The 27,670-nt window shown below is 38.5% G+C and overlaps 3 protein-coding genes across 3 annotated transcripts; all 3 read left to right on the forward strand.

The window, feature by feature from the left end:
- Positions 1-5,342: 5,342 nt before the first annotated feature.
- Positions 5,343-6,287, forward strand: LOC147429985 (pentatricopeptide repeat-containing protein At4g18520, chloroplastic-like). Its single transcript, XM_086496171.1, has one exon. It carries the CDS (start codon positions 5,343-5,345, stop codon positions 6,285-6,287), a length of 945 nt encoding a protein of 314 aa, XP_086352297.1.
- Positions 6,288-6,453: 166 nt separating this feature from the next.
- LOC147429986 (pentatricopeptide repeat-containing protein At4g18520, chloroplastic-like) lies at positions 6,454-6,837 on the forward strand. The gene has a single exon (XM_086496176.1). It carries the CDS (start codon positions 6,454-6,456, stop codon positions 6,835-6,837), a length of 384 nt encoding a protein of 127 aa, XP_086352302.1.
- Positions 6,838-6,903: 66 nt separating this feature from the next.
- Positions 6,904-9,412, forward strand: LOC147429987 (pentatricopeptide repeat-containing protein At5g48910-like). The gene has a single exon (XM_086496169.1). The coding sequence runs from the start codon at positions 6,904-6,906 to the stop codon at positions 8,056-8,058; it is 1,155 nt and encodes a 384-aa protein (XP_086352295.1). The 3' UTR covers positions 8,059-9,412.
- Positions 9,413-27,670: the final 18,258 nt, after the last annotated feature.

Below are 27,670 nucleotides of genomic sequence, written 5' to 3' on the forward strand. Positions count from 1 at the left end.
GTGGATATGCTCTTTGTTGAGCACATAATACTTTGGCACCAAATCTGATATCATACTTTTTTCCCTGCTTCTCATCCTGTCCAATAGCCCACCCAATACCTGAAGGACTCATGTCAACCGTCACAATAATCGGCTTTTCGCTTTTGTAGTCTTCTTTCCTTAATGTAAGAGCCTCTTGTAATATCTTCTTCAGTTTACGAACATCCTTCGAGTGTTCTTCTTTTCAAAGAAATTTCTATCCCTTCCTAAGAAATCCGTATAAAACCTCTGCAACATGTGAAAAATGGGGTAACCATATCAAGTAAAAACACATGCACCTAAAAATCTTCGCACTTCTATAAACAAATTGCATTTCTTTTTCATCCTTTGAATAACATTCACTTTGACAGGGCTTGGTCAAAGTGGATGCCTCTTTCATCCTTTAAATAGCATCCAATTTGACACGGCTTGGTCTTCTACCAGATGGTCCACATAAGTGTCCCACAATCAAAACTTCTCTGACCCCAAACATAGACTTTTGGCCTGAGAGTGTAAGGTTGACCTCTTCAAACCTTGATAATATCCTGTCACAATCAACAATATGGTTAGCCACAAACTGTCTGAACCCCCTCTTATCTTTGACTTCATCTTTTTCCCCCTCTTCACACTCGTTTATTAGAACATCTTCAACAAAAGGCATGGTTATATGAGGAATGAAATCCCACAACACTTTGTTCATCCCATCATCATGTGAGCAACTGATGATGGGTGCAACTGAATTAGTTGCACCCACTGGCAATGTGCACATTGTTACTAATCTCAAAGGTGTACGCATGATTGCCAAATCCCTGCTTTCTATAGCCAATTGAAATTGATCATAGATGAATACAAGTCTCCCATGGAATAGATGCTCTACCTACAAAATCTATTACAAAATCATCAACCATTGGACTAGTCCCTACATTTCTGATAGTTACTTTGTTCACTAGCTGCATATCCAATATAAACCTCAATGTACCATTCTTCTTGGGAATCGTAAACCACATGTTAGAGTAAGGGGCACAAGAGGACTCCAAAATGCCCATCTTAATCTTCTCATTTAACAGATCAACCAGCTTAGGAAGATGAGCTTTTGGAACATGAATAGGCTGCAGATTCCCAGGTAGGTGTGGAACAATGAATATTACTATGGGAGATACAACACTAGGATCCACACAACTGATCTCACCTGGTTGGAAAGAAAAAGCCTTCCCATGCTTCTTTAACATTTCTCAAAAACATTCTATCTCTTCTTGATTTAGAAAATCTGCATTACAAATCTTCAAATCCTGCAGCTTTTCTTCACTAAATGAATGCCCAATTTTACCTGGATCTCGAAGAATAGGCTGTAAAGATGCTTCCTCCATAACTGTATCTCTCTCTTTTGTCAATGAAATAACCATAGGTTTCTTTGCCATTGTTTTGTATTTTGTATTCACATGTACCTCCTCTGCATCCAATTACTCTTTGAATTGCAAAAGAAAGTCATACATATGAAGAGAGTTTACCTTAAAATATCAATCCCAACTTGATCATTAGATTGCATGGCTGCATCCAATTCCCCCACTGTGTTCACAAATGCATATTCTTTGAAAATCCCTAATATTGCTTCATTTGGATCCAATATCTCACATTGGGCATTGCAAACATGTTGCTTCTCCCATTTGCATAATTCATTGAATTTCTTGTAAGATATCGAACCCTCTGAAGACAAACCCAAAAATCCTAAAGAAAAAGCCTCTCTATAAACATTCGCTGTCAACTAGAACTTCTCCTTCAAAGCACCATCATAGTCTTGCTTTACAATGCACTTCGAAAAACTCCTAGAAATCCTTCTTCTCTTTAAATTATTTCGTCAACTTTGGCAATGGATGATCTCTTAAGGTGTCTTTGTTCCTAGCATGGGCTACACAAACAGCTAGAAATTGTGCCGCTTTCTTACCATCACAACTTTGTAGCATATGCAGATCCATCATCCAAAACTTTTGTTTCCATTCACAACGTAGTAATGTAAGGTTGTCCTAATATAGCTGGATAAGTTGAGTGTCTTGCACAAAAAATAAATTGTTCATCACTTACATCCCTATAGTTATTTTAACAATGGCTTAAATACGCCACCCATGTTCTACATCAATAGGCCACTTCCATTTCAAATATAAGCTCTTTGACATAAGTACCAACCTGGAATAGCTGTCTAATCACATTCAGCTCAATCCAAGGGCACAAAATGAAGCTAAAAATAGAGCCTATTTTGCATGTTCAATTGAAGGCCTAAATGATGTGCAATCTCATCACTTAAGATCTCTCGATTGCTGACCACTACATGCACACACAAATTGCAAATGTAAATTAACACTAGGGAGAGATATTAGCTTGTGCAAAGAAGCTAAAATTGAGCGAAAATGAGATGCAAAAAAAAATCCATTTGCTAATCAAATCTCACAATCACCATCAAGTATCTATATGAATTGCAATAATTTAGATGAAAATGAGTCAAATTGGTGAAGTATGGTCGATTAGAGAGGGAGTTTATTGAGAATGCTTGATTTGAGAGGGGAATGTATGCAATGCACCTACACACAAATACATTGATCAATGCCAACTAACCAAGAAGTGTAGTGGCTCAAGGAATTAAGTCCAAGAACATGATCAATTCTTGGTAATTAGGCAATAGTTAGAGAGAGAAAATTTGACTAGCAACCAAGTGTGTAGTACACAAGGTGTAACGTGGATAGAGTAGGATCAAAGGGAGTGATTAGGAGATGCTAATCATAATCAAGCTCCGATACCAATTGCTGGATTAGGGTGGATAATCAAATAAAGTATTCATGCTAATACCATGATTAAGAGAATGAAAAGATACAAATTATACTTAGGTAATCAATACACACAAGAGCATAGCATAGGCACACAATGATTATGGGGTTGATTATTAAATGTGAACATAGCTCAATTTATAGCCTTGAGTTAAGCATATTTGCACACACACAAGGATTGCCAAGTAAACTGCACGTTAGAATTCCACATGGGAGTTATCACATGGTCTATCACATGTCATAAGTTGACTAGGCATCCACATGTAAGAGGGTGCTCACACATATTAGGTGCTACAAAACCCACACCTTGACATAGAGGTGCCCTTCATGTTCACACTAGCCCAACTATCCAAGGGTACTCGAACACTGGGTGCCCTCGTGCCTAAGACCTTGACACTCGCAACACCCACTCTCCAATGGCCTTCTCAATTTCCAATTGAGTTCTACCACAATTATAGGGTTTCCACTATGCCATTACACACTACATGATAGTAGAATAGCATATTTGTTTGAGACCAAAAAAATCCCAAGTTGGTTTAAACATGTAGATCCATGCTTGGAAGACTAAAATGAATGCCATCTCATGTTGAGGTTTTATGAACAAATCCTCAAGCAAATTCCAAAAAGCCTTCCCATAATTGTTGAGTTAAGAAGTCACAACCTAAGAGAGGGAGGAAATCCTCTCAGATGTTAGTTGAGCTACTCTTTGAGAAACTCCACAAGTAATCGTGCTTCTACCTCAACTTCAACTTGACCATCCATTGGTACCAGATCGTGTGCCATTTGTGGGCGCAACAATCACCAGACAAAGGAGCGTTTCAAGAAGAATCTTGTGTTCAGTGTGGTAAGACAAATCATCCTTCAAATAGATGCTTTCAAAAGGGTAAAAATCAGATTCATCTGATTGATGGAGACACCGAATCTCAAATATTTTCTGTTGACATTGATGTTTTTTAGCTCAACACTTTTTTATGTTTTTTCTAGTCAAAATAAATTGTACGGGTTATAGACACTGCCACACATGAGTGGTAAGACCTCCCAAACTACCACTTTTTTGTTCAAGTCCTATTTTTGTTACACTTCTCATGAGGTTATTGGGTACACCTTAAACCCAAGGTTTGGTAGTAAACCAAAAACTCCATTTGTTTGGTAGCTAATTTTTTCAACTTACACCCTATCTATTCAAGTGGGGGTTCACTATCATAGCACCAGGTTATGGATACACCAAAATCCTTGACTGTGAGAGAACCTAAAACTCACGGATCTCGAGTACACCAAAAACTTGAGATATCATGAGAGTGATTCGGGCTTGAGGGGGGGTTGTTGGGTTTCAACCCTCATTTACTTTGACGTCATCCCATGGGAACACTCCCTTGTGGAGCATGCAGATGAACTGTCATCTTTTTAGAAGTTTTGCATGGCTACAAAATTTGATATATATTGTAAGGTTTTTTCAATGTAAAAAATATAGCGTGTCTTTTGTCGACTCTTTCTGCTCTCTCTCTCTCTCTTTTGTTCTGCTTTTCTACCTTCTCTCTCGCCATTGCTTGTAGCCGCCATCACCCTCCGTAGCTTACCCCATCAAGCCCAAACCAAATAGGGTCCTCCACAATCAAATCCAAGGCGAGGTTGCCATTTTTTAGCATTTAAAAAATTTGCTCGACTTGCAACCTAGAAGACCATGCTATTGTTTAAAGTGTTGCTTCTTGGTCTGAATAACTCTTTAGAGACCATTATGTGTTGTAGCCGAAAATGTGACCAAGATCAACAAGATATAGAGGAGAAAAGAGAGCATGACTTCTTAATCTATTAATCAAAGGAGTCCAATGCCTTCAAGATCCATTTTTCTTGACATTTTTACTACCATAAGTTCTAAGTCGAAGAGTCCCAACTCTTCGTGCTCAACCCCTTGTTGGTGCAATGCAAAATGATGTATCCTTGTTATTATTGTAGATACCTTGTAAGGTTGGTCACACGGCAAGAATGGATCACAAGAGGTTGTAAAGGCCCTGCTTGGTCATGTGCTACACGCTAGGAGGGCCATTTCTCCAGCTTGCATGAGCCTTTCCCCTCTCATTTTTATAAAAACCCGCGTTGTAGCCACCCATCAAGATGCATTCCTCGCTCGGTCCTCCACTGTTAGCCTCTAGGTGAAGCATGTCGGAAACTGGTTGCAAATTAGTTTGCAGCATGTGAATATTATAGAATTTGTTCTCAACTTGTGGCACACAAATTCGGAACCAGAGGGTTCTGTGAACAGACCGTCCATTGCAGAAATACCAAAGAGTCGTTTTTAAATTTTAAAAACGCAACGCGAGAACTAAGCAGGGTTTGGAAAGTTGAAGTCTTCTAACGGGCAACCTCTGTATACCGAAGAGGTGGTTTGCAGATGGCTATGTGCGGAAGGAGCGATAGCTCTCTTTGAATTGGACTGTCCATATTAGTTGCAAGCATGTGCGCTGTGCAGGAGTCATGAGGACAAGCCTCAAGACTGCCTGAGCAAATTCAATGGCAAGCGCCGGCAGAGCGGCAAGGTCATCTAAAGTAGACCTAGCTCACGGCAGAATAGACGACAGTTCTGTTGTAGATCTCTTGAGAGAATGCGCCAAGAAGAAGGATCTTTGCCAAGGGGTTAGACTACATGCCACCATCTCGAGAAAAGGGCTTCTTGGAAACAGCTCATACGTAATGAACGTTCTAGTTACCATGTATGCAAAGTGTGGCGCCCTTGAGCAAGCAAGAGAATTGCTTTATGGTCAACCCAAGCGAGATGTGTTCTCTTGGAATGCACTTATTTCAGGGTATGCCCAACAGGGCCATGCACACAATGCTTTAGATTGCTTTGAGGACATGCAAAGAGTGGGACTTTCCCCAAATGCAGTAACCTTTACTTGCATTTTGAAAGCTTGTGCAAGCATTGGAGCAGCTGACAAAGGGAAACAAATTCACGAGGCAATTGCCAGGCAGGGGTTGCTAGAAAGAGATATCGTGCTTGGCAATGCTTTGGTGGATATGTACGCAAAATGTGGGGCATTGGACAAAGCACAGCGAGTGCTTGAGCAGCTTCCTGTGCGGGATGTTGTCTCTTGGTCTGCACTCATTGCAGGATTTGTCCAATCAAACAGAGGCAAGGAAGCTTTGTCTTGTTTTGAGCGCATGAAGCGCGAGGGGCTTCTTCCTAACGCAGTGACATACACTTGTGTTTTGAAGGCATGTGCCAGTGCTAAAGCTGCTACAAAAGGGGAAGAGATTCATGATCTTATTTGCAAGCAAGGATTGCTGGGGAAAAATATTTTGCTTGGCAATGCTCTGGTAGATATGTATGTAAAATGCTCTTGCAAGGGCACGCCGAGTACTTCAGGAGCTTCCTGCACGAGATGTTGTTTCATGGTCTGCATTAATTGCTGGTTACATACAGCATGGTCAGGGTCAAAGTGCTTTGAATTACTTTGAACAGATGCAACGTGAAGGCGTGTCACCAAACACAGTGACATATACCTGCATCTAGAAAGCCTGTGCTTCTGTTGGAGCATTAGATAAGGGAGAACAAATTCATGACGAAATTGGTAGAAAAGGGTTGTTGAGTAAGGATATTGTGCTTGGAAATGCTCTAGTAGACATGTATGCCAAGTGTGGTGAACTTGACAAAGCCAGACAAGTCCTTCGAGGGCTTCCTGATCAAGATATTGTTTCTTATAATGCACTAATTGCTGGAGATGCCAATCAAGGGCAAGGCGAGGAAGCTCTTGACTGTTTCAAATGCATGAAACAGAGGGGCCTTTCTCCAAATGCAGTGACTTACCATTGTATATTAAAAGCTTGTGGCAGCACAGGTGCAACTGAAAAGGGAGAAGAAATTCATGATGAAATTGTTTCTCAGGGGTTGCTGCAAAAAGATATTATGCTTGGAAATGCTTTGATAGATATGTATGCGAAGTTTGGTGCACTTCCAAAAGCACATAGAGTGCTTGAAAAGCTTCCTGTCCGTGACGTTACTTCGTAGTCTGCACTTATAGCTGGATACACTCTCCAAGGAAAGGGTGATGATGCTTTAGAGTGTTTCAAACAAATGCAGCAAGATGGCGTTCACCCAAATGCTGTCACTTTCACATGCGTCTTAAAAGCTTGCGCCAACATTGGAGCAATTGATAAGGGTGAACAAGTTCATGATGAAATCAAGAAACAAGGTTTACTAGATACAGATATTATGCTAGGCACTGCTTTAGTGGATATGTACTCTAAATGTGGAGCTCTTGGAAAGGCACAGCAAGTGCTGGCAGAGATGCCTGTTGGAGATGTTGTCTCTTGGTCTGCACTAATTGCAGGATATACCCAGCAGGGACAAGGACGTGAGGCTCTGAACTGTTTTGAGCTAATGCAACACAAAGGCCTTTTCCCAGACGTAGTGACTTTTTCTTGTGTACTTAATGCATGCAGCCATTCGGGCCTAGTAGATGAGGGTGAAATGTATTTCTCACAGATGAAAACAAAATATGGCATTACGCCCGACATAGAGCATTTTACCTGCATGATTGACATATTTGGGCGAGCGGGGCACTTTGATAAGGCAGTTGGCACAATTCAGGAAATGCCTTCCTCTGATTGTCCTGTAGTTTGGTCGGCTCTACTTGGTGCTTGTCGGAAATGGGGAGAAGTGAAGGTGGGAAAATGGGCCTTCGAAAATGCAGTTCAGTTAGACAAGCGTGATGCCTCAGCTTATGTCTGTATGGCTAATATCTATGCTGCTGCTGGCATGCAAGAGGAAGCTGAAAATATTGAAGTTATGAGAGTGCAAAATGAGGCTTGGAAGAAGCCAGGATGCAGTTGGTGGATTGATAAGGATGGGGATGTTCATAAGTTTGTGGTGGGGGATACAAAACATCCACAGAGCAAACTTATCAGAGCAAAGCTAAAAGAGTTATCAGGAATCTTGTCTAGGGAAGGATATTCCCCCAGTTTGCAGTGGGTATCTCAAAATGTTACTGAGGAGGCAAAGAAGTTTGTGCTATGTGGTCATAGTGAAAAATTGGCGATTGCTTGCACCCTTATCAATACACGACAAGGGGATACTGTGCGTATCGTGAAGAACATGATGGTCTGTGGTGACTGCCATGCTGCTACAGCACTTATTTCAAAAATTGAAAAGCGTAAGATTGTTGTCAAAGATGCGAATCGCTGCCATGTTTTTGAAGATGGAAAATGCTCTTGCGCGGATTACTGGTGACGGTTGTTACGTCACTCGCAGTTTTAACAAAATGTTGGAAACGGACCTTTGGAAAGGCAGTCCAATTGAAGAAGGATGAAGCCTTGGGTTGTGCTTGTATGCTTATATTGTTGCCGCTGCTTGCAAGCAGTCAAAAACTGAGAATGTTGAAGCCATGGCAATGCAAAATGAGGTGTGGATGCTTATAGATTATTCGCAAGAAAGAGAGAAATGCGTGAAAGCCAAGCTAGATAATCAGCCATCTTTTTCCTTTTGCCCATAAACGCAAGAGAAATATATATTAGCAACCCAATTCTTGGACCTGAAGCTTTGGATATGTTAGTCAACTGCCTGACAAAACACCAATCCATATATAAAACCTGATCACTCTGTCTAAGCTACCCAATGTTTGTCGAAATCATTCCGGAGTACAATGAGAACATTCATAATGTCATGATCACTCTTCATCTTTGGAGTTCAAGCTACCCAATGTTTAGAACATTCGTGAATTCTTGGGATTTGATTGTCATCTGAACCATTGCTTCTGAAAGCTGAGGGTCCACTCAGCTGGAGCGGGTTTATTTTGAACGGGCACCCTTGCCCTTCAGATTATGTAGAATTTATGTTTTTTGGAAATTTTAGAGTATTTTTTGCAGGGTTGATGGAGAGCAGCTCCACCTTGCCAAATAAAAGCTCAAGGGTTGGGTTTATCTGTGTCTGAGAGGAAAGGGGTGAGCTCAACAGGAAACAATACAGTACACTTCTGAAGTCTCTCTTGTTTCCCAGGTGGTACTCTTTATCTCAATGAGAACCCGGATGGTACTGATAAAAATACTATCCATTTCAATATGCTTGAAAACAAAGAGAACATCTTTTCCAACTTGCGCTTTTGCATTTGGCCTATGTATGGGCGCGGTTATGCGAGGCACAGTTGTGCAAAAATAACGACGGCTACTGAGCGTGCACACGCAGTTCAGTAGTGTGTAATTGCTACCGGTTAGAGGCTCACGGTTTTTTGGAATCGCGTGGCACGTAACTGCACAAGAATCAGAGAGTCAACTATGCCGAGACAAAGCATTAAATGAACAAGCCGAGAAGTGAAGTTAAACTTCACAAGGCTTGCCATGTGTCAGTGGCAAGACAATGTAAGTGATGGAATGATCTTACCAATAGCAATAGTTTGTCCCCCATGAGAATTCGTTTACTCTTGAGTAGACCCAAATGTGATCCAACATTGAGTAATTTATTGTTGTTGGTTCTTTGATTATCTGTCTGAATCCATACAGTGCCATGTAATGTTGTAGAGGGATATAGCAATTATTGCTACTGTTTACGTCTATATTGAAATCTCTTGCGATTATGGTTTTTGTGGTCATGTCCAATGCGTGCAAAGTTTTCTTCAGTGCTTCGTAAAGGGATGAGAGTTTTGATGAAGGATGTTTGTATAATGAAACAACATTTAATTTCTTGTTGCTTATAATAGACATGTTCGATGAAACAATTTCGATTCCGTCTGATATTAATTTATTTGTGTCAATAAAGTGAGACTTATTCTTGTGCAGTATAAGAACACCTGATGGTCCTTCAGAGGATATATAATCCAATTTGCGAAATGTGTTTCTTGATTTTTCTCTGTGTGTTTCTTGGATGCACAGTATGTTTGATGACATAAGGCTCGTGTCTTTTATAATGTTAGAGTAATGCGTAGATATGGACACTATATTTATAGATTGAAGGATGATATTGTTCTCTGCGAAGTCTCTCAAGTTTCTGTTTAGAGTTTTCCATGTTGCTTCTTGCTTCTTGCATTCTATTTCTTGTAGCACTATCTTATCTGTTTTTATTTGCTTTGAATCAATCTTTGACAGGAGAAACAGGTTTTGAGGATTTTTAATTCGTGACAACGATGTATATATTAATCCATGGTTTTTTATTTTTGAAGGGTCGAAGACTAATGTGTGAAGTGTCAATCCTTGAGATCTATAAATAGTTCAAGCTGATGCATGTTGGACAGGATATTGTTCTTGATATGACATTCAACATATTTTTTTCGACTTGAAACTCTTTTGTGATTTTTCTTATGGGAGTCCATTTTCTTGATATAGATTTTGTGAAGAGATGTTGATTCTCAAATCTTGTACGTTGACCTACTTTGACGTTATAAAATTCAATCCAAATTATTTTTTCGTTCGATGTTTGTGAATGGCTCTTGTAAAATCCATCAACTCCAATTACAAGTCCATCTGTAATGTTTAAGTTTCCGGCGCATAGTTCTACGACTAAGTTTGGTTTCAAATGCAAGGTTTTTTGTACGCCTCCACATTGTTTTGAATCTTCTGGAATCTTTATATATTTGTGGCAACTTTTGGATTTTCTGTCAGTAGCTTCAAATATATATGGTATTTTTGATGTGATTTTAAATATGTACTTGTTATACGCGTCTTTGCTTGTATTGTCGTAAAACAAATAAGAATAGTTATTCAATGGAGGTGCTTCACGGCAATAAGAATCGTTCAAGTGTCTGATATCTTCCTCTGCGTGTTCGCTTTTACGTATTCGAAATTTTAATGAATCTTATATTTTCTTGCTTGTCACATTGGTTGTGTTAATTCGTATCGTTTCATATGTGAGTGCCAAAATGAAACCAGCAATGTGTCGAGTATGTTCTTGTGATATGAGAAGATCCAGGTATTACGAAGAGAACTTGCTTGACAAAGATCTTCACAGAGGATAACGTCCATGCCTGCAAATGGTTTATCATGTATTCTTTTTATACCGCGAAGTCGTGCATAAACTTGTTGGAACAGACTTCGTTCAACGAGGGAAATCTCATCGATAACCACTAATTGTAAATTCACATATTGTGAAGAGAGTTCATCTAATTTTTCCACGCTCAACGAGGTTTGGTCACTTGCTATCAGTGGGAGACGGAGAGCAAAATGTATTGTGGTTCCACCAATATTGAATGATGCTTTTCCAGTCTACGCCATCAACAAAATTTTAGCAAATTCAATGTTTGTAGGCAATTTAAAATTGTAGTGCCGCAGAAAGCCTTGAACCAAAAGCAACAACAGAAATATTTTACCAGAGTCTGAGGAAAGTATTCTCCCCATTCATCCTCATCGATGTGTTTCAATTGCATATTTTTCAAAGGCTTGTACATGGACATCAGGATCGTCTCTTTTCCCAGCCTTGAATATGGAGAAATAAATCTTTAGATTGTTGGAATGATCATTTCTTTTATTGGATCTGGTTCTATGAACTGACTTCCTATCTCTGGTCTTCTTTTTGTAATGATCTGTGTATGCCTCCGAATCTTTTGCTTCTATTTCAAAAACTGTGTCTTTTTTTGTCTTCTTGGACTGCTTATGCGAGGATCCGTGACTTCTTCTGCTTCCATCACTTTCATGAGTGTGCTTACGACCTTGCTAAGAACCACGATACCTACTTCTTTGTTCAGCCTGTTCAACTTTCCTACTCCTAGCATGATTGGAATGTTAAGAATCCCTTGACTCTTCAACAGTACCCTGCCTTGCACTGACATCGGTTCCATTACCAGGGTGGTGATCAGTATCAGAGCCTGGCACTGATTCTTCTGGAATCAGATTGACCCAATCTGGATTCTTCATAAATCGAGTTGTTGGTTATCGACCTCTTGTGCTCGTCCTAGGTGGCATTGCTAACTTGCAATAGCTCATAATACATATCGGGAAGTAGTTCGTCTGTCCTAGAGCGAGTTAGCTCAAACCACTGTGATTGCCAAAATGGAATGAGCTAAATGTGTTCAGACACTATTCCACGTTGGTACTTGAAGTTAGAGATGTCAGATTCAAAGAATTCAGATAGCACTTCAGAGTACTGGAAGACATAACTCGAAAATGAAATTATGAAACAGTGTGACTAGAACTAGAAGTGGAATTGTATTTAGAGTATAACTGGTGAGTATTATGTATGCCAGTAAATGGCTTTGGAGTTATAGAGAGAGCGCAACAGTACAAGATGTCATTACAAGATGATTACAAAAGTCCCTCAAAAAATGAAGTGGATCCTATTTATAGACTCTCGAAATGGTGTATGGCTGACTGTGCACTGTCAGTTATTATGGTAACTCGCTGGTTACTGCTTCTGGAATCTTCTGATATTTGCTAGTCCTGTTAAGAGTGGTTTCTTCCTTCTACAACCCTTAATCTCTAATATCCAAGTTTAACACCATATTAGATAAATGGAAAAATCCCAATTCTCACTTTAGAGCTTGTGTTTCATAATGATTTTTTAAATTATTTTTTGCAAGTTGAGGAAAAGGTCTTCTATGTAGAGTGTCTATGTGTTACACTTTGAGGCAATGGATGATAGCTAATTCTGCCCATTGTGATTCCAAAAGCCAAAGAAGACATCATGCTCATACGTGATTGATGGTGTTGATAAACATCAAGATGTGAATTAAACAAGGAATCAAGCACAAAGTCATTGAACCATGAAAACATAACCTTCAAATTACTTGAACTATGACACTATACATTTGATTAACAACCAAATTCTAATTATTTTGTAAGTAGAGAAAAAGATCTTCTAGGTTTATTCTTTGTGTTAGTTTTGAGGGGTTCAATTATATAAAATCATCTATATCACATACATTCAAAGGATATCAATAAAAACCCTTTACTTACATGCCATTGAGTAATAAAATATCTTCTTTTTCTTAAAACTTAATGTTTTTTCCTTAGATTTCAATTTAAAAAATGCATGTTCAAAAATTTAGTCCAATCAAATTTGAAAATTTTCCAAAGAAAGTATCCTTTATTTTGAACTCACATGGCTATACTTACGTTTTTCAAGGCGCACTCCCCAAGATAAGCGCTCAATAAGTGTATGCCTTCAGGCACAACAAAATAATCTTTATATACATCTCCATGAGAAAGAGGAAATCATTCTCATGTCTAAATTATGTTGTTGATAAACACCAAAGATATGAACCAAACAATTCAGAAATCACAAAGTAATTGAACCATAAAAACATATCCTTTGTAATGCCAACATACAGGTCACTTGCAATATTCATGATAGCACTATAAATGTGAGCTATATAACCAAAAAATATGTACTTTATTCAAGTTGAGAAAAAGGTATTTTCAATTTTATTCTCCATGTGTGTACACCATGAGGTAATGCTTTATGCGTATTACAATCCAACAACTAAAGAAGTGAAAACATAATTGTCGTGATGCCAACATACAAATCACTTGTAGTATTCATGATAGCACTATAAATATGAATTTTATAACAAAAAATCTTATGATTGAGAGAAAGGCCTTCTGGGTTTATTCTCTATGTGTGAACCCCTGGAGGCAATGTCTGAATAGTTTTTATGTGTATTACAATCCAACAACTAAAGAGGACATTATTCTCATATATGATTGGTGGTGTTGATAAACACCTAGATGAAAACTAAACAAATGAGAAAGAACAAAACCATTTAACCATGAGACCATGTCCTTTGTTAACATACAAATCACTTGTATTTCCACATACAACATCAATTCTCAATATTTTTCTACACAAACACTAACCTTTGAATAGAGCCTTGTCATTGAAAACAATAAACATTGCATGCAAGACATTACTACGCAGATACGAACCATCAAATAGAGCCTTGTCATTGAAAACAATCAACGTTGCAAGCAAGATAGCCTTTCAACTATGAGATATTATAACACCTGAGATGTTTCAAGTAATTCGTTGCAACATGATGTTGAAGTGTTTGTCCTTTGTATCCTAATTGTGTGCACAATATCCCATAATAGGGTCTTTTAATTTAGAGTTTGGTGGGACTTTGCTTAGAAGTTCTATTTGTTTAGCTCAAATAGCGGTTTTGCTTATATAGGGCACAATTTGCTTTTGTGTATGGATTAGATGACAAAGTCATCTTTTCACTCTATTAAAATTATTACTTTCTTATGTATTCACAATTTAATTTTGTGTATGGATTGTTTCCTTCTCATGTCGATATGGCACATTAATCAAGACTATCCTATAAACTTCTAATTCATGTTTTTTTAATTAGTTTGAAACACAATCAAATAAAAGAAATACACTAAAAAAGATTAAGGGTGATGAGCAATTTTTATTCTCCAATTAGTGTTCTTGAGTTTTGAATGGTTGTTAAATCTCATAAAACAAGGGAGTGGAAGCAATAGATGGAAAATTATCTTTCAAGGATCATGTCAACTCTAGATGCATGAACACCTTTCCTTATCTAATAGCATGGTCATGATTTTTAGATGACTGTCCACATAGCACAAAGACTAGGGGAGGGCCAACAATAGATAGGCATCCAATAGGCTAATGGAAAACATATCAACTAATAAATTAGGACAAACATGAATACAAGATGGTACATACATGGCTATGAGTATGCATGAGAATATATTTTATGATCAATTAATCTCTATCATTAATTGCACAAGAGCACAAAAACATTCAAGAAATCACACTAATAAGAAGAATTAACATACAAAAGTTAAAAACATTTAAGTAGTTACATCTTGATTGCTATTGGAAGATTTATTTATGGCCCCTTGGGGCTTTAAAGGTCTATCACTACCTAATTCTCACATGCTCTATTTTCTCTAGAGATGATTCTTTCTTCAACACGCATTGATTTATTAGATTTACCATTCTAGATATCTTAAGACAAAGTTGTGGCGGTTGATCATCCACAAATCTTGCCAAACATTTTTTATAAATTGATTTTGATGTCGCATTATCAATATCATTTATGATTATGAAGATCTTTGTAGCCATGATTGAGTATTGGCCCCCAAGAATTGAGTGCCTTCTTAAATTCTTTCAACGTAATTGGTTGCTTTGTCTCTAGATTGTATGGTATAAAGTCAGCTGCAAAGAGCATGGCTTTCACATTATTCCAAACCCCAATGGATTCTCCTTCTCATATCTAACCACTTTAGCTAACTCACTATGACTTTTTTGGTCAAAACTCTTATTCGTATTTTGTACGTTGACATTGGGTGAGGCATTCAGAACACTCTCTTAAATGGATTCTTGGAATACAAAATTGAAAAGATTTTTTTTGGCCATTTCCTCATCATCAACTAGGATTTTCCATTTCCTCATCATCAATTAGGATCATAATCTCAATAGCAATTGGCTCAATAGGAGAGAATGATTTTAAAAAATACTATATATGTGGAGTCTCTGGATATGCCAGTCTCTCTCTCACATTCCATTGGAAATAGAAGGCCTCTCTCTCTCTCTCTCTCTCTCTCTCTCTCTCAAGATCTCTCTCTTTTGCCACTCATCGAGGCTCTCTCTCTTTCTAGACTTTGCAAGGTAGCACTCTCTTAGAGGAGACTCGTTCTTTTTCCTCTTCTTCTTCTTCTTCTTCTTCTTCTTCTCTCTCTCTCTCTCTCTCTCTCTCTCTCTCTCTCTCTCTCTCTCTCTCTCTAAGGACCTATGCCTCATGTGCAAAGACAAAGGAAACCTTCTTCTCTCTTCCTCATATGCACAAGTAGAGACTAAAATCTAGCAGAGGGGGACAAGTGTTAAGTAGCACTTTGGGGTGGGAGTTGTACATCTCAAATTATTATTATTATTCTTTTTTTTTTTTGGGGGGGGGGGGGGGGTTGAAGGAGATCTTGATAGAAAAATAGAGCAAGCAAGTGTAGTAGCCAGTATGTGGAATTCTCTATGTTACTTATTATTTAATAGGACTCAAGGTCAAAGCATCCCCTTCTTCTTGAACCATTCCATGCTCTGGGATAACCATTATCACTAATTCTTGCATTGAGTGCTTAGCTACCTAGTAGGGTATCCTCCCTCGATTTGATCTTGACTCATCTTTCGCCTTTCTTCTAGAGCCTTTTAGTAAGGGAAATGAAGATGCAATCTTTTGATAATGATTAAGGATAATACTAATGAAAATGTCACTATTATCATGCCTTGCAAAACCACCCCCAAGAGACCATGTTATTCAAAGAACTATTGTTCCTTTCATCAAAGTCATAGTATTCTAGATCTAAGGTCCATTTCTTAATTGGATAAGAAGGTATAGCTCGTGAATATGGGGTTGAGATCTGGATAAGGGTCCAAATCACATCATCCCCCAACCTTGTATATTTGTTAAATATGTTAAGAATCCAAATATCTATGAGTGACAAGTTTATGAGATTTTGAAAACCATCCAAATCTCATGTTTAAGAATGGAGCCACTTTGAGGTTGAGATTTGGACAATTTTCCAAATGTCATTCCCTAGTTTTGTGTATTTTTTGGGGACTTTAAGAGGTGAACAAGAGTGATCAAGGGTTTTAAACTTGAGACCTAAACAATTGACTTTAACATGTGTAAGAACCATATGTTAAACTAACAAAAATAGATTCTGATTTCTAGTTGTAAAAATCCCATGAGAAAGGTTGTCATTGAAGCTTGGGTTTGAGATATTGACAATTTTCCCAAAAATATTGGGATTGATCTTATCACCCCATATGTATTTGTGTTTGTCAGGATTTTGAATGTCCTAAATCTAAGAGCTGCGAATCCATTAGATTGGGGCAACCGTCCAAATCTCATTTTCAAGCATGGGTCCTCTTTGGGGTTGAGGTTTGGACGATTGTCCAAATCTCTTTGCATATGTTTGTATATTTGTTGTAAATATTGAGATGTCCGAAAGATTGATCAAGGGTCTTGGAGTTAAAATAAACTTTGAGAAATGGACAATTAACCACAAATGGTGCAAGACCCTAAAGTAAAATAAAAAAGGCAAATAATTTGGTATTTGGTTGCACCAAACCTATGAGAAAGGTAGTACTTGAAGCTAAAGTATAAAGTTTGGATAGTTCTCTAAACTTGATTGGGTATTTGGTTGCACCAAACCCATGAGAAAGGTGGTCTTTGAAGCTTAGGTTTAAGATTTGGATATTTTTCTAAACTTAATTTGGCTTGATATCTAGACCATTGTCAGAAACCATCCCATATAATTTTGTATTCGTTAAGATCCTTATCAATGGGTGAGAACTCCATGATATTTGAACAAACATCCTCTCATACTCAATAATGGATCCTCTTTGAGGCTTGAGATTTGGAATTTTAGACAATTCTCCAAAATTCATCTCCTAGGTTTTTGTATTTGTTAGCGACATTGAGAGTCCAAAATCTATGAGTGACAAGTCTATGAGATTTGGACAACCGTGAAAATCTCATGTTCAAGCATGGATCTAGTTTGGGGTTGATATTTGGATGATTGTCCAAATCTCATCCCCCATTATTGTGTATTTGTCAGGGATATTAAGATGTCAACAATAGTAATGAAGGTCATGGACTTGAGATAAGCCTTAGGAAGTGGAAAATCAACCATAGCCATTGCAAAACACATAGGAAAAACTAAGAAAAGAAGAATTTGGTATTTGGATGTAGAAAATGTATGAGAAATATTATTTTTAAAGCTTGGGTTTTATTCTTGAAATCTAGATAAGTGTCCAAAAATAATCATTTCCTAAGTTTCTATATTTGATAGGGAATCTATTATATTTGGACAACCATCCAAATCTCATGCTCAAGCATAGATCCTCTTTGAGGTTGACATTGAACAATTTCCAAAATATCACCTCACATTTGTGTATCTTTTACGAATATTAAGACTTCAACAACATTGATAAGGGGTCTTGGATTTGAGATAAACTTTGAGAAATTGACAATCATCCATGATTGATACAAGAACCATAGGTAAAATTAACAAACGAAGAATTTGGTATCAAGTTACAACAACCAATGACAAAAGTGGTTTTTTCTCCTTAGATTTCAAATTTACAGAGTTATACAAATTTGGATTGGGATTGAGACATGGATGATGTTATAAATCTCGTCATCTCCTAGGTTCTATACTTGTTAGAGATTTTAAGTATTCTAAATCTATCAGTGACAATACTATGGGATTTGGACATCCTCCAAATCTCATATTCAAGCATGGATGATCCTTGGGATTAAGATTTAGACAATTGCTCAAAGCTCATCCCTGAGCTTTATGTATTTGTAAAGGGGATTTGAGATAAGTTTTGTGAAATGGACAATCAAACATAATTGGTGCAAGATCCAAGGACAAAGTTAACAAAAAAGAAATTCATTAGGAGAAAGTTGGACTCACTTTTGGACCTTTCAGTTCTAGAGAGAGGGTGGCACTCGACCAATGAGGGAGAGGCTACGTTACATTGAGAATCAACATTTTGGAGCCAAGGTCTTTTAGAAAAAAGGGAGAAAATATTATTTTTGTTCATCAAATTGCACAATTTCACGCTTTCAAAGCATAAATGCCATAAGTCGTACTAACTCTCTACCGACAAATTTCAAAACGTTCATTGAAGACTCTAGTATCTATGTTCCCACCCAAATATTACTTTGAGTAGCTCTACTTCCCTCTCAAAATTTTCTTCCCTTTTTCATATTTGTGCTAACTTTTCTGTGTATTCTAGTGCACACCATGGATACTTCTCGAAGGCCTATCACTACCACTGACTCTGTTAGCATTTTTAACAGTTATACTACAGATGATCAAGCATGGATACCATCTTGAATAACGATCGGAAGTTGGGTACTACTGCAAACTAGAGGAGGAAGAGGAGGCAACGCGATGATTTTGTGGAGGCTTTCAAGGGACAAGTTAAAGAGTTTACAGTGTGTGCACAAAGCAAGCGGGTGAAAGAGGTCCTCATACAACATGCTTTCCAGCATGTAGACTTAAGGTTGTGAACATCTCCTCCAAGTTTTCCACGGCATCGAACCTACTGTAAGTTATTTTGAGCATCTCACTTAGTGCATGATTATATATGAAGGTTAAGTGGTGGATATCATCTTTGGTATGTTTCAGATATTTATCCATCGAATAGGACGGATTGGCAACCAGTTGAGAGCATAGTTGGGATTTTTGATGCTTTCCATGCATGTATTGGTGAGCAAATGTATCGAGGAAGACAACACAAGGAACTTGCAGATAATGGAATATTCTTTTATGATATGTCATTTTTGGAACCGAGAACTTCCTTTGGTTGGGGTCGTGTAACTCCTTTGCCACTTCCATCCTTTGACAGTAAGGATTGGTCTTTGCCAGCTTTGCAAACTAGTGAAAGCTTTAGGAATAGGTTGTTTCAGGATATACAAAAGTCCCTCAAGTATTCAATTGCCACAAAAATAGTTTGGATTGCACTATTTATGCCTCTTGAAGTGTTTGTAGGTTTCTTCTTCGATGAGAAAATAAGAACTACCACAACAATGTTCATTTGCAAGTCTGAGAGCTGTTTGGACTTTTTAGATGATAATTGGGATAGGAAACAGGGCAAAATCTGTATTTTGCAAAAGAAGTCCATAATATGCAAGTTTATTATAAGCTCTCAAAATTTCATAGTGTCGTTTTACTATTTTAAATATCATCTTCTGAGTGGGCAGCTTATTCCACTCAACCAAGATACAGAGTCTAGCCTTGAGAACAAACCTTTATCAATGGAGCTCTACTTTTGAGACAGCCTACTTACTGTGATGGAGACAATGTCAAGCACAACTCTTGCATAGCTCAGGGTAGATCTTACATGTGAAGAACTTCTTTTTTTTCCAGAATAGTATGCATTCAGTCTCAACAATAGAAAGGTGCTTACTAAATGGATGAATTTTGATTGTATTTAATACATTGAGACATAGCATCTAACTCTTTCTTTGAAAACAACATTGTGCAAGGAGTCCCTCTCAAATACACTTCACTTGATTGCTTCCACCGGAAGCTAGGTCACATACATTGTGCACGCAATGAGATTTGTGCAAAGCATGATGTACGCTTCAAAATGACTAATACAGAGACATTTTGTGCCGCTCAAACAATGTTTAAAAAATGTACACTTTTCATTGTCTCAAAACTTTACAAATTGTGTTGTTTCTGTCAAGATGTATACAAAGAGAAGTAGTTATTTCTCCCTTCCCCTGCTACTTCTCCCCTGTCCTCTCCCCCGGTTGGTTCCACTGGTCCCCTACCCTCTCCCCTGGTTGCTGCCTCTGGTCTCCTGCCCTCTTCCTCGGTTGCTACTTTTTCTCCCTCAGGGGGCGCTGGTCTCAGGCATTCTTTTGCGTCGTTCGAAATCATGGGCTTCTTCCATGTCTTCCCATGCATCTTGCACCTGTGAAGCTTTTCTCTATTCTTGCTCTTTCCGCTGATGTGTAACCCATTCCTCTACTTCTGCGGTGTTCGCATAATATTGATTGATTGCTTCTTGCATATTTCAAACCTTGTCTTGAGTCTACTGGTAGCACTGCGTCATTTCATCAATGCGAGCCTGTTGAAACTCCTCTGCTCTTGCGCTTTTTTCTCTTGAGCATCTGTTTACTGAGATTAGAATATGTTGGATGGCCATTACAAAAAAAATTTGCACATCGTTGGGGGTGTAGTTATGTAATGAAATTTCTTGTAGAAGCGTGATAATAAGAAAGTAAGTAAAGATGTTGCTTCTTTTAATACAAACATTGCAGCAAACAAATAATGAAACAACAGGATTACTTACGTTTGGTACATCCAAAATTTGACTGAGGAGCAACAAGACATTCAAACACGTTCACCAGCCACAACTATAGTCATCAACCTACATGGGCACGTTGATTCGTTGGTGCCGGCTGGTAGTCCATAGATCATGTTCTAACAAAACATACTCTACATAGCATACAAATTTTTTTGCGGCACTACATACATAACCACTTGAGTCAGTAACACATTACAAAGAGATACTATTGCCAAATGTATCCAGATGTGCCTTACATTTTTACACGCCCATGAAATCCCCTGCTTTACCCGGAGTTTGTGTAGTAGACAATTCTTATCTTCAAGGTCAAATAACAACAGACTCCAATGATCACTACACCAAAACCATCAAGGATGAGGAGAAAGAAGATCATAAATCCAACATGGTTTTTACAAGGCAAGAAGAAACTCACGATTGATTGTAAGCAGTGACCAGAAAACACGCTAGAAATTAGGAAGTGAATGGGGTCTAGGAAAGCCTCTTATTTTGGCAGTTTAAGGATCCCAAATTTTTTTGCTTAAGGCTAGCCAAGATTCCCTTTTTAAAACAAATGGGTGAAGTCCATAGTTTTCATCAAGTTTTGACCATGGGTATTTTGAAATAGGTGGGTTTGATTCTTAAAGAGAATGGTTTTCAAATTTAAAATGCTGAAACGTCATCCCAAAATCTCAAAGCTCAATTTTATTTTATTGGAGTATAGTGTGCAATAATAGGAAAAGGGGAGTGGTCCTGACATGGCAGATCTCCTTTTTGAGATTGGGAAAAGGGGAAAGGGGGGAAGAGGGGGTGCCATCTTTTACTATCCCTTGATTTGGGCTTCATCCAATGGGCCACTTTGAAAAGGAAAAGAGAGGAAGAGCCTTTCATCTAGGGCCATAGATATAGCCTCAATCCAAGGGCTTAGATAGCCCCTTTGACTATGGGCCAAGGTACATCCTTGCCATCCATTTTGAATTGTTTCCTCACCATCCAATGGCTCAGTTTGAATTCAAGGACCCTTTCCTTTCTCTTTAATGATTGCACCTCCTCCCTCTTCAATTCCACACATCTTTTTGAGGTGGTTTTCCTTTTCAATGATAAGAAGCATCGTGGTTTTTTTCAAAGGATGGCATCTTCACATAGCATCTTCTTAAACCTTGACAATGATGGGTTTCTATACACATGACATCAAGCTATTTGTCTCTTTCTTAAACCATTTGATTAAGCCATGCCAAAATAAGAGGCCCTCCCTCACCCCATTCACTTCCTAATGTCCCAATTGACTATGCTAAACCAGCCCAACATAGCCAAAAAGGAAACTCCGTTGTTCTAAAGCATAGGCAATATCAGTGGATATATTACGTATATTTTTTTCTGAACATCAGCGTGGGCAGAAGCGAGATAGCGTGCTTAACATGAATCAATGGAAGAGATTAGACTTTTCAGCGGGCTGTCACTGCCACAAACACATGGGTCAATACCGAGCGATTGGGACACCTATCGAATTTCATAAGCCACTGACTTGGTTGGTATTGACCCATGTCTTAACGATAATGAGCCATCTAATGAACCAAGATTGAATCATAAAGAGCGTGAGACGTACCACATAGCAATGTTGACGACTGCCACAAAGACATGGGTCAATACCGAGCAAGTTGTGTACCTATCGAATTCCATAAACCACTGCCTCGCTTGGTATAAAAACCATGTCTTAGCGGTAGTGAGCCATCTAATGAACCAAGTGTGACTTATAAAGAAAAGCTTGAGATGTAACATATAGCAATGTTGACAACTGCCGCAAAGACACGGGTCAATACCGAGTGAGTGGTCTACCTATCCAATTCCATAAGCCACTCACTCGCTTGGTATTGATCCATGTCTTAGAGAAAGTGAGCCATTTAATGAACCAAGTGTGACTTATAAAGAGCTTGAGAAGTACCACATAGCAATGTTGATGACCGCATTCATTGCGTTGGAGTTGGAGAAACTGCGCATGCACAGGAAATCTTGTTGATGGAGGTTCAAAATGCAGGACTCCTCTGACCTTCTAGGCAGCAATATCTGTGCATGCAAAGGCGCTCAGCTGATCAGAAATTGCAATTCCTCTTCTTTTTCTTCATTGATTTGCTCTAAAATACTCCAGTCCTCTAGTAAAGGCTCCTCGTTGGATGGCCCTTGTGAAGCAGAGGCTTCCCCTTGCCTTTCTTGAGCTTTATCCATCTCGTCCGCCGGTACAAGCTCAGGGTCCTCCCTGGCAGGATCATTCTCCTCCCTGGAGGGCTCATTTCTCTCCCTTGCTGGCTCATTATCCTCCCTAGAAAGCACATTTTCCTCCCTTACTGGCACATGCTCCTCCCTAACTGGCTCATTCTCGGCCATAACTGGCTCCAGATCCTCCATGCCTTGCTCATTTTTCTTTCTAGTTGGTTCCTCCCTAATAGGTTGTGCTCCTCCATAACTGTCTTTGTTTCTTCCATGACTGCCTCAAGGTCAAAGCCTCGCCTGCTCATGCCCCTCTGCGACTGGCTCAGCCTGCCCATCTGTGTCGTTTCTCTCGACCCATGATCGTGTTCTTCTGCTATTTTGAGCCCTAGAAGTCTCTGTCTGCCGTGAGGATGGAGAGGGGGGATATTAAGAATATCCATGGTTCTACTATCCCAAATAGGTACTGGCTGAAGTAGCCCATCGTAGCGGAAGCGTAGCCTTCAAAAAGTGTCAAAATCTTGTGGCATGATAGTAACACGATGTGCATGTGCAGCCAGGATATATCCATCACTAAAGAATTCAACGAGGTAGTGTTTTGCAATTTCTTGCAGGCACAGAAGTGCATTGCTGGCCCATCGCATGCCCACTCTTCAATGCTCGTAAATCTCTTGCACTACTCGCTGGAAAGGAAGACGTGGAATGGCCGGTTGCATGTGTATTGTTCGATCCTTCGTAGCTCTTGCAGGACACCTCTGTGCGCCTCATATCGGTGTCTTCTTGCTTGAGTATGCAAAGAGTCGCCTGTTGCCCTTCTAGGCCTGGCCTTTGCACGAGGCATCTCTACAAATAACATAACAGAAAACAACACGTCATTATTAGTGAATGTCATTTGTTGCACAAGGGACTGAAGCTTTCTAAGGTCAGCAAAAGCAAAGAAGTGCACCAAATACGGTTGTATTGCCTCTACTCGCTTGGTACTGACCTCAGAAAAGTATAATAGCATACCTTTGCAGTGTGTTTTGAAATCTGTTTCGTGGTGTTTTTGGTTTGCTCGCAAATGCTCTCCTAGGTCTGGCTCTTTCACGAGCTTTTGTTAATAATTGTACAAACATCATTAATGAAGACTTGAGCCATATTCTGTGATCAAAACAATGAGCTTGAATTGTTCACTGTTTATTGAGATAGGGGTTGGGTTCACATGCCATGGATCATGCAATTTGTGGGCATAGTGATCGAAGGGAATGGATTGTAACTTTTGAGGTTTGTAGTGCGATTTTGACGATTGAAAGGAAAATATGGGTTGTAAATTTGCCTAGCTCTTCAACCACATGAACTTGAGCTATTCAATGTTTACCAAGGTAGGGCTTCACATCACATGTATCATGTTTGTTGTGTGCAACATATGATTCAAAGGAAGGGATTGTGCATGTATCGCAAATTGCCACATGTATGATTGCTAATACATGAGAAATAGACACAATGAAGACATGAAAGACAAAGAAATTATGACAGAGAGGATGAATATATAAAGGAGACATAGGGAAGGTGATCGAAGGACTTAGAGAGACCATAATAAGGGCCTATCTCTTATCCTACCCTAAGCCCTAAGCCCCAATCTTAGGGCCCAAAACCATAAATCATGATTGATAAGCCCTAAGACCCAAACCCTAAACCCTACGTCCCAAACTTAGGGCCCTAATCTATTACCCTACCCTAAGCGTCATGTCTCAAACCCTAAACTTGAAGGCCCAAGTCCCAAATACCAAACCATAAACCCAAAACCCTAAGCCCCAAGCTTAGGTCCCTAAACCTTGAGCCCCAATTTTAGGGTCTTAATCCCTAAACCATAAACCCTATGGCCCGAGTCTTGAACGTCAAACCCCAAGCCTTAGATCTGCTCATAAAAAATATAATAAATTCAACACAACTATACATAGTGCTTTGTAAATATTTAAGTCTAGATGCATTAATAGTCCTACAAGAGACGAAGGTTGATAGCATGGATTTAGAACTATGCATGAGGTATGCATTTTCCCTTCTATTGTATTTAGTGCTATGGATACCTTGACAATCATGAAAGGATGAGGCTTGATAACTATGCTAATGTCTACATATGAGATTTGGATGTCTAGCCAAATCCTTAGTAATGTCTACATTTGAAAACTTTGATGCAAAGATCTTTGTCGCATTTGCCCAAGCCTACCCTCGCTAGGATACCTAGAAGAAAAATTGCTAAGTATTGTGTGTCCTCGCACATGTTACTATATAGTGCTCGTTGGCATTTCCACATGAATGACATGATTGGAGTTGAACTTTGACTACTCTTGGTACGCATTCATAGTAGACCTCTCTACCTAATGTCTCTTTCCAGCTTCTCCTTGAATTCTTCTCTTTAACCCTTTGCAACTGCAGGTACTTGAGAATCTACACATGTGCAATAGCTTTTTATGAGGCCACCCAAAAAAAGCTCCCTAATATGTGGAGCCCCACCTAATTTTGTGACCATGCATAGTTTACATTATCACTCTACATATAGATCACATATGTTGTTTGTAAACTCCCACTCTTTATCAAGGGAATTTTTTCTTTTTTAATTGTGTAGTACTTATGCCGACATTTTCTTTCATTGATTGAAATTATAGTTGAAGGTAGAAGAACTACATATTCACTTGCAATAACAATTTTCTACTTCTCAATGTATATTAAAAATTACAATTTCATTAGGAGAGAAAATAAATTTACACATTGTGCGGTTTGCAAACAATAACTAACATTTGTAAAAATCACATTGTCTTTATCTAGTGGTGGTAAATTTTATTATTCGTTCGATTATTTTTACATGAAATGATCATAATGTCAAAATATACCGATATTAGTGTTTGAGAAAATGTCACTATATATATATATATATAGATAGATAGATAGATATAGTATACACACACACACACACACACACACACACACACACACACACACACACACACACACACAAATTTAGACAAACATAGGCAACAAAGAATAATCAATCTAGGCATGATAACAATGTTAATTGTTTGCAATACACAAACAATAATGTATATGATTTCAATCTAATGCAGCAATAATCTTTCACAATACACGATGTACTTTCTATCTGGCATTAGGCATAAAACAAAACTGCAAAATATTCAATGCAATTATATGTTTGAGGACTAATTTTACCCAATCAAGGATTCTAGCCCCCTCATACATTTGATTATATATAAGAAATGCTTTCTCCCAATTAAGTATTGTATCTCTCATATTATGTAGTGACAAACAACATACATCAAACAAAGCCTATGATGGTGTGAAATGCAAGACCTCATATACCCACTACACTAGTACAAGGTATTGAACCCTTCACTAATGACTCCATTTTAGTATATACTCATCTTCTAAAACCAACATTAGCCCGTTTACGGACCAGTGGCTTTGGTGCAATGAGCATCACCATAAAGAAATCCAATTTGTTTAGCATTGTACCTTTGTTTTATGCCAAATTTTTCAAACTTTTATAATGTGGTTACCATTTTAAGAATTGTTTCTAATTGTGTATTAATACTTGTGATTGAATAACCTTGGTCAATTCACAAAGATAATTAACTATACTTGATACAAGGATATGATCCCTAGGGATTTTCCTCGTGAAAAGGCTCAAAATGGTAACCCTTTGTTTTATGAAAGGTAGCCCACCATGCTTTTTCAAATCTTGATGGGCCCACCAAGCCTGTATCGTACCCCAACAAGCCCACCAAAAGATGAAAAAAAAGCCGATGGGCTTACCAGTTTGGGTTGTTTTTGTGGGTTAATAGGAAGGTCACATAATCGCCTCTATCCATAGCTTCACAGCAACCCTACTAAATGGAAGTAGCATATGGCCACCTTTAGCTGCTCATACCATGAAAAATGGACGTAGCACACACATCCACACCCTTGCTAAAAATAATGTTCTAAAACAACCACTTTATAAGCATCATAAGCCTCACCATGATCACCCACAATGGATTTTTGTAGCACAAACTTTGCCTTGGTACAACAAAGAATATAGAAGCCAACTCCCTCCTCTGGCAAAACTACAAAAACTATGCTATAGAAATACAAATTGGATTTTTGTAGCACAAACTATACCTTGCTACAACAAAGAATATAGTAGTGAACTCCCTCCTTGGAAAACACTACAAAATCATCTCCCTCTATTGCCAAGCAATCTATGAAAGTCACTGCATTATCTAAGAGTGGCATCATGTCAGCCACGATAGAGCTATCCTCAATAATCATATCGTGTGAGGATGAAAGAAGTTGGTGCAAGAGAAATGAGAGAATTCATGTGATAGTGCAGATGCGAAGGAGGTAGCCACATTTACTACAAAGACTCTTGCGCCCATTAGTATCACACAATACTTTGATCGTATGACCCTTCAAGTCTATGTCTTGTTAATGTATAATGATATTTTTGTAAGCCTTAAAAGTTGTGAAGGACCATTTTTTTCCCTTCAAAACGACAATTGAGGAAGTTTCCAAAAGTTGTCATTAGCCATGATCTGCACTTTCTTTTGAATTTGAAGTATGGAGACCTTGAATATTGTTGTGCACAAGAGAATAGTAAAGGTTGAGCTATTAGATACTACTTCTTGGGGGATAAGAAAAAGATCAAGTTGTATGATTGTATGAAGCTATATGTCTTAGAGATGAGCTGTGTCTCATGCTCTAATATGATCTACATTTAGTGTGGTCAACTAACATGTAGATGCCAACATGGTACAAACTATGTGATAACCCTTTGATGCGTAAGAAAAGGTAACTTTCAAATTTGTATTTTGAAAGGTCACATCTCTTGGAGTTAATGTCAAGCCCTCTTGGAAGC

The sequence above is a fragment of the Adiantum capillus-veneris genome, chromosome 22 (assembly GCF_014529385.1).
Source record: "Adiantum capillus-veneris isolate H3 chromosome 22, ASM1452938v2, whole genome shotgun sequence".
NCBI classification, from domain to species: Eukaryota; Viridiplantae; Streptophyta; class Polypodiopsida; order Polypodiales; family Pteridaceae; genus Adiantum; species Adiantum capillus-veneris.

Bases quoted from the DNA above. Each gene is read 5' to 3' on its own strand.
- LOC147429986 (XM_086496176.1), top strand. From the start codon at position 6,454: ATGTATGCCAAGTGTGGTGAACTTGACAAAGCCAGACAAGTCCTTCGA.
- LOC147429987 (XM_086496169.1), top strand. From the start codon at position 6,904: ATGCAGCAAGATGGCGTTCACCCAAATGCTGTCACTTTCACATGCGTC.
- LOC147429985 (XM_086496171.1), top strand. From the start codon at position 5,343: ATGGCAAGCGCCGGCAGAGCGGCAAGGTCATCTAAAGTAGACCTAGCT.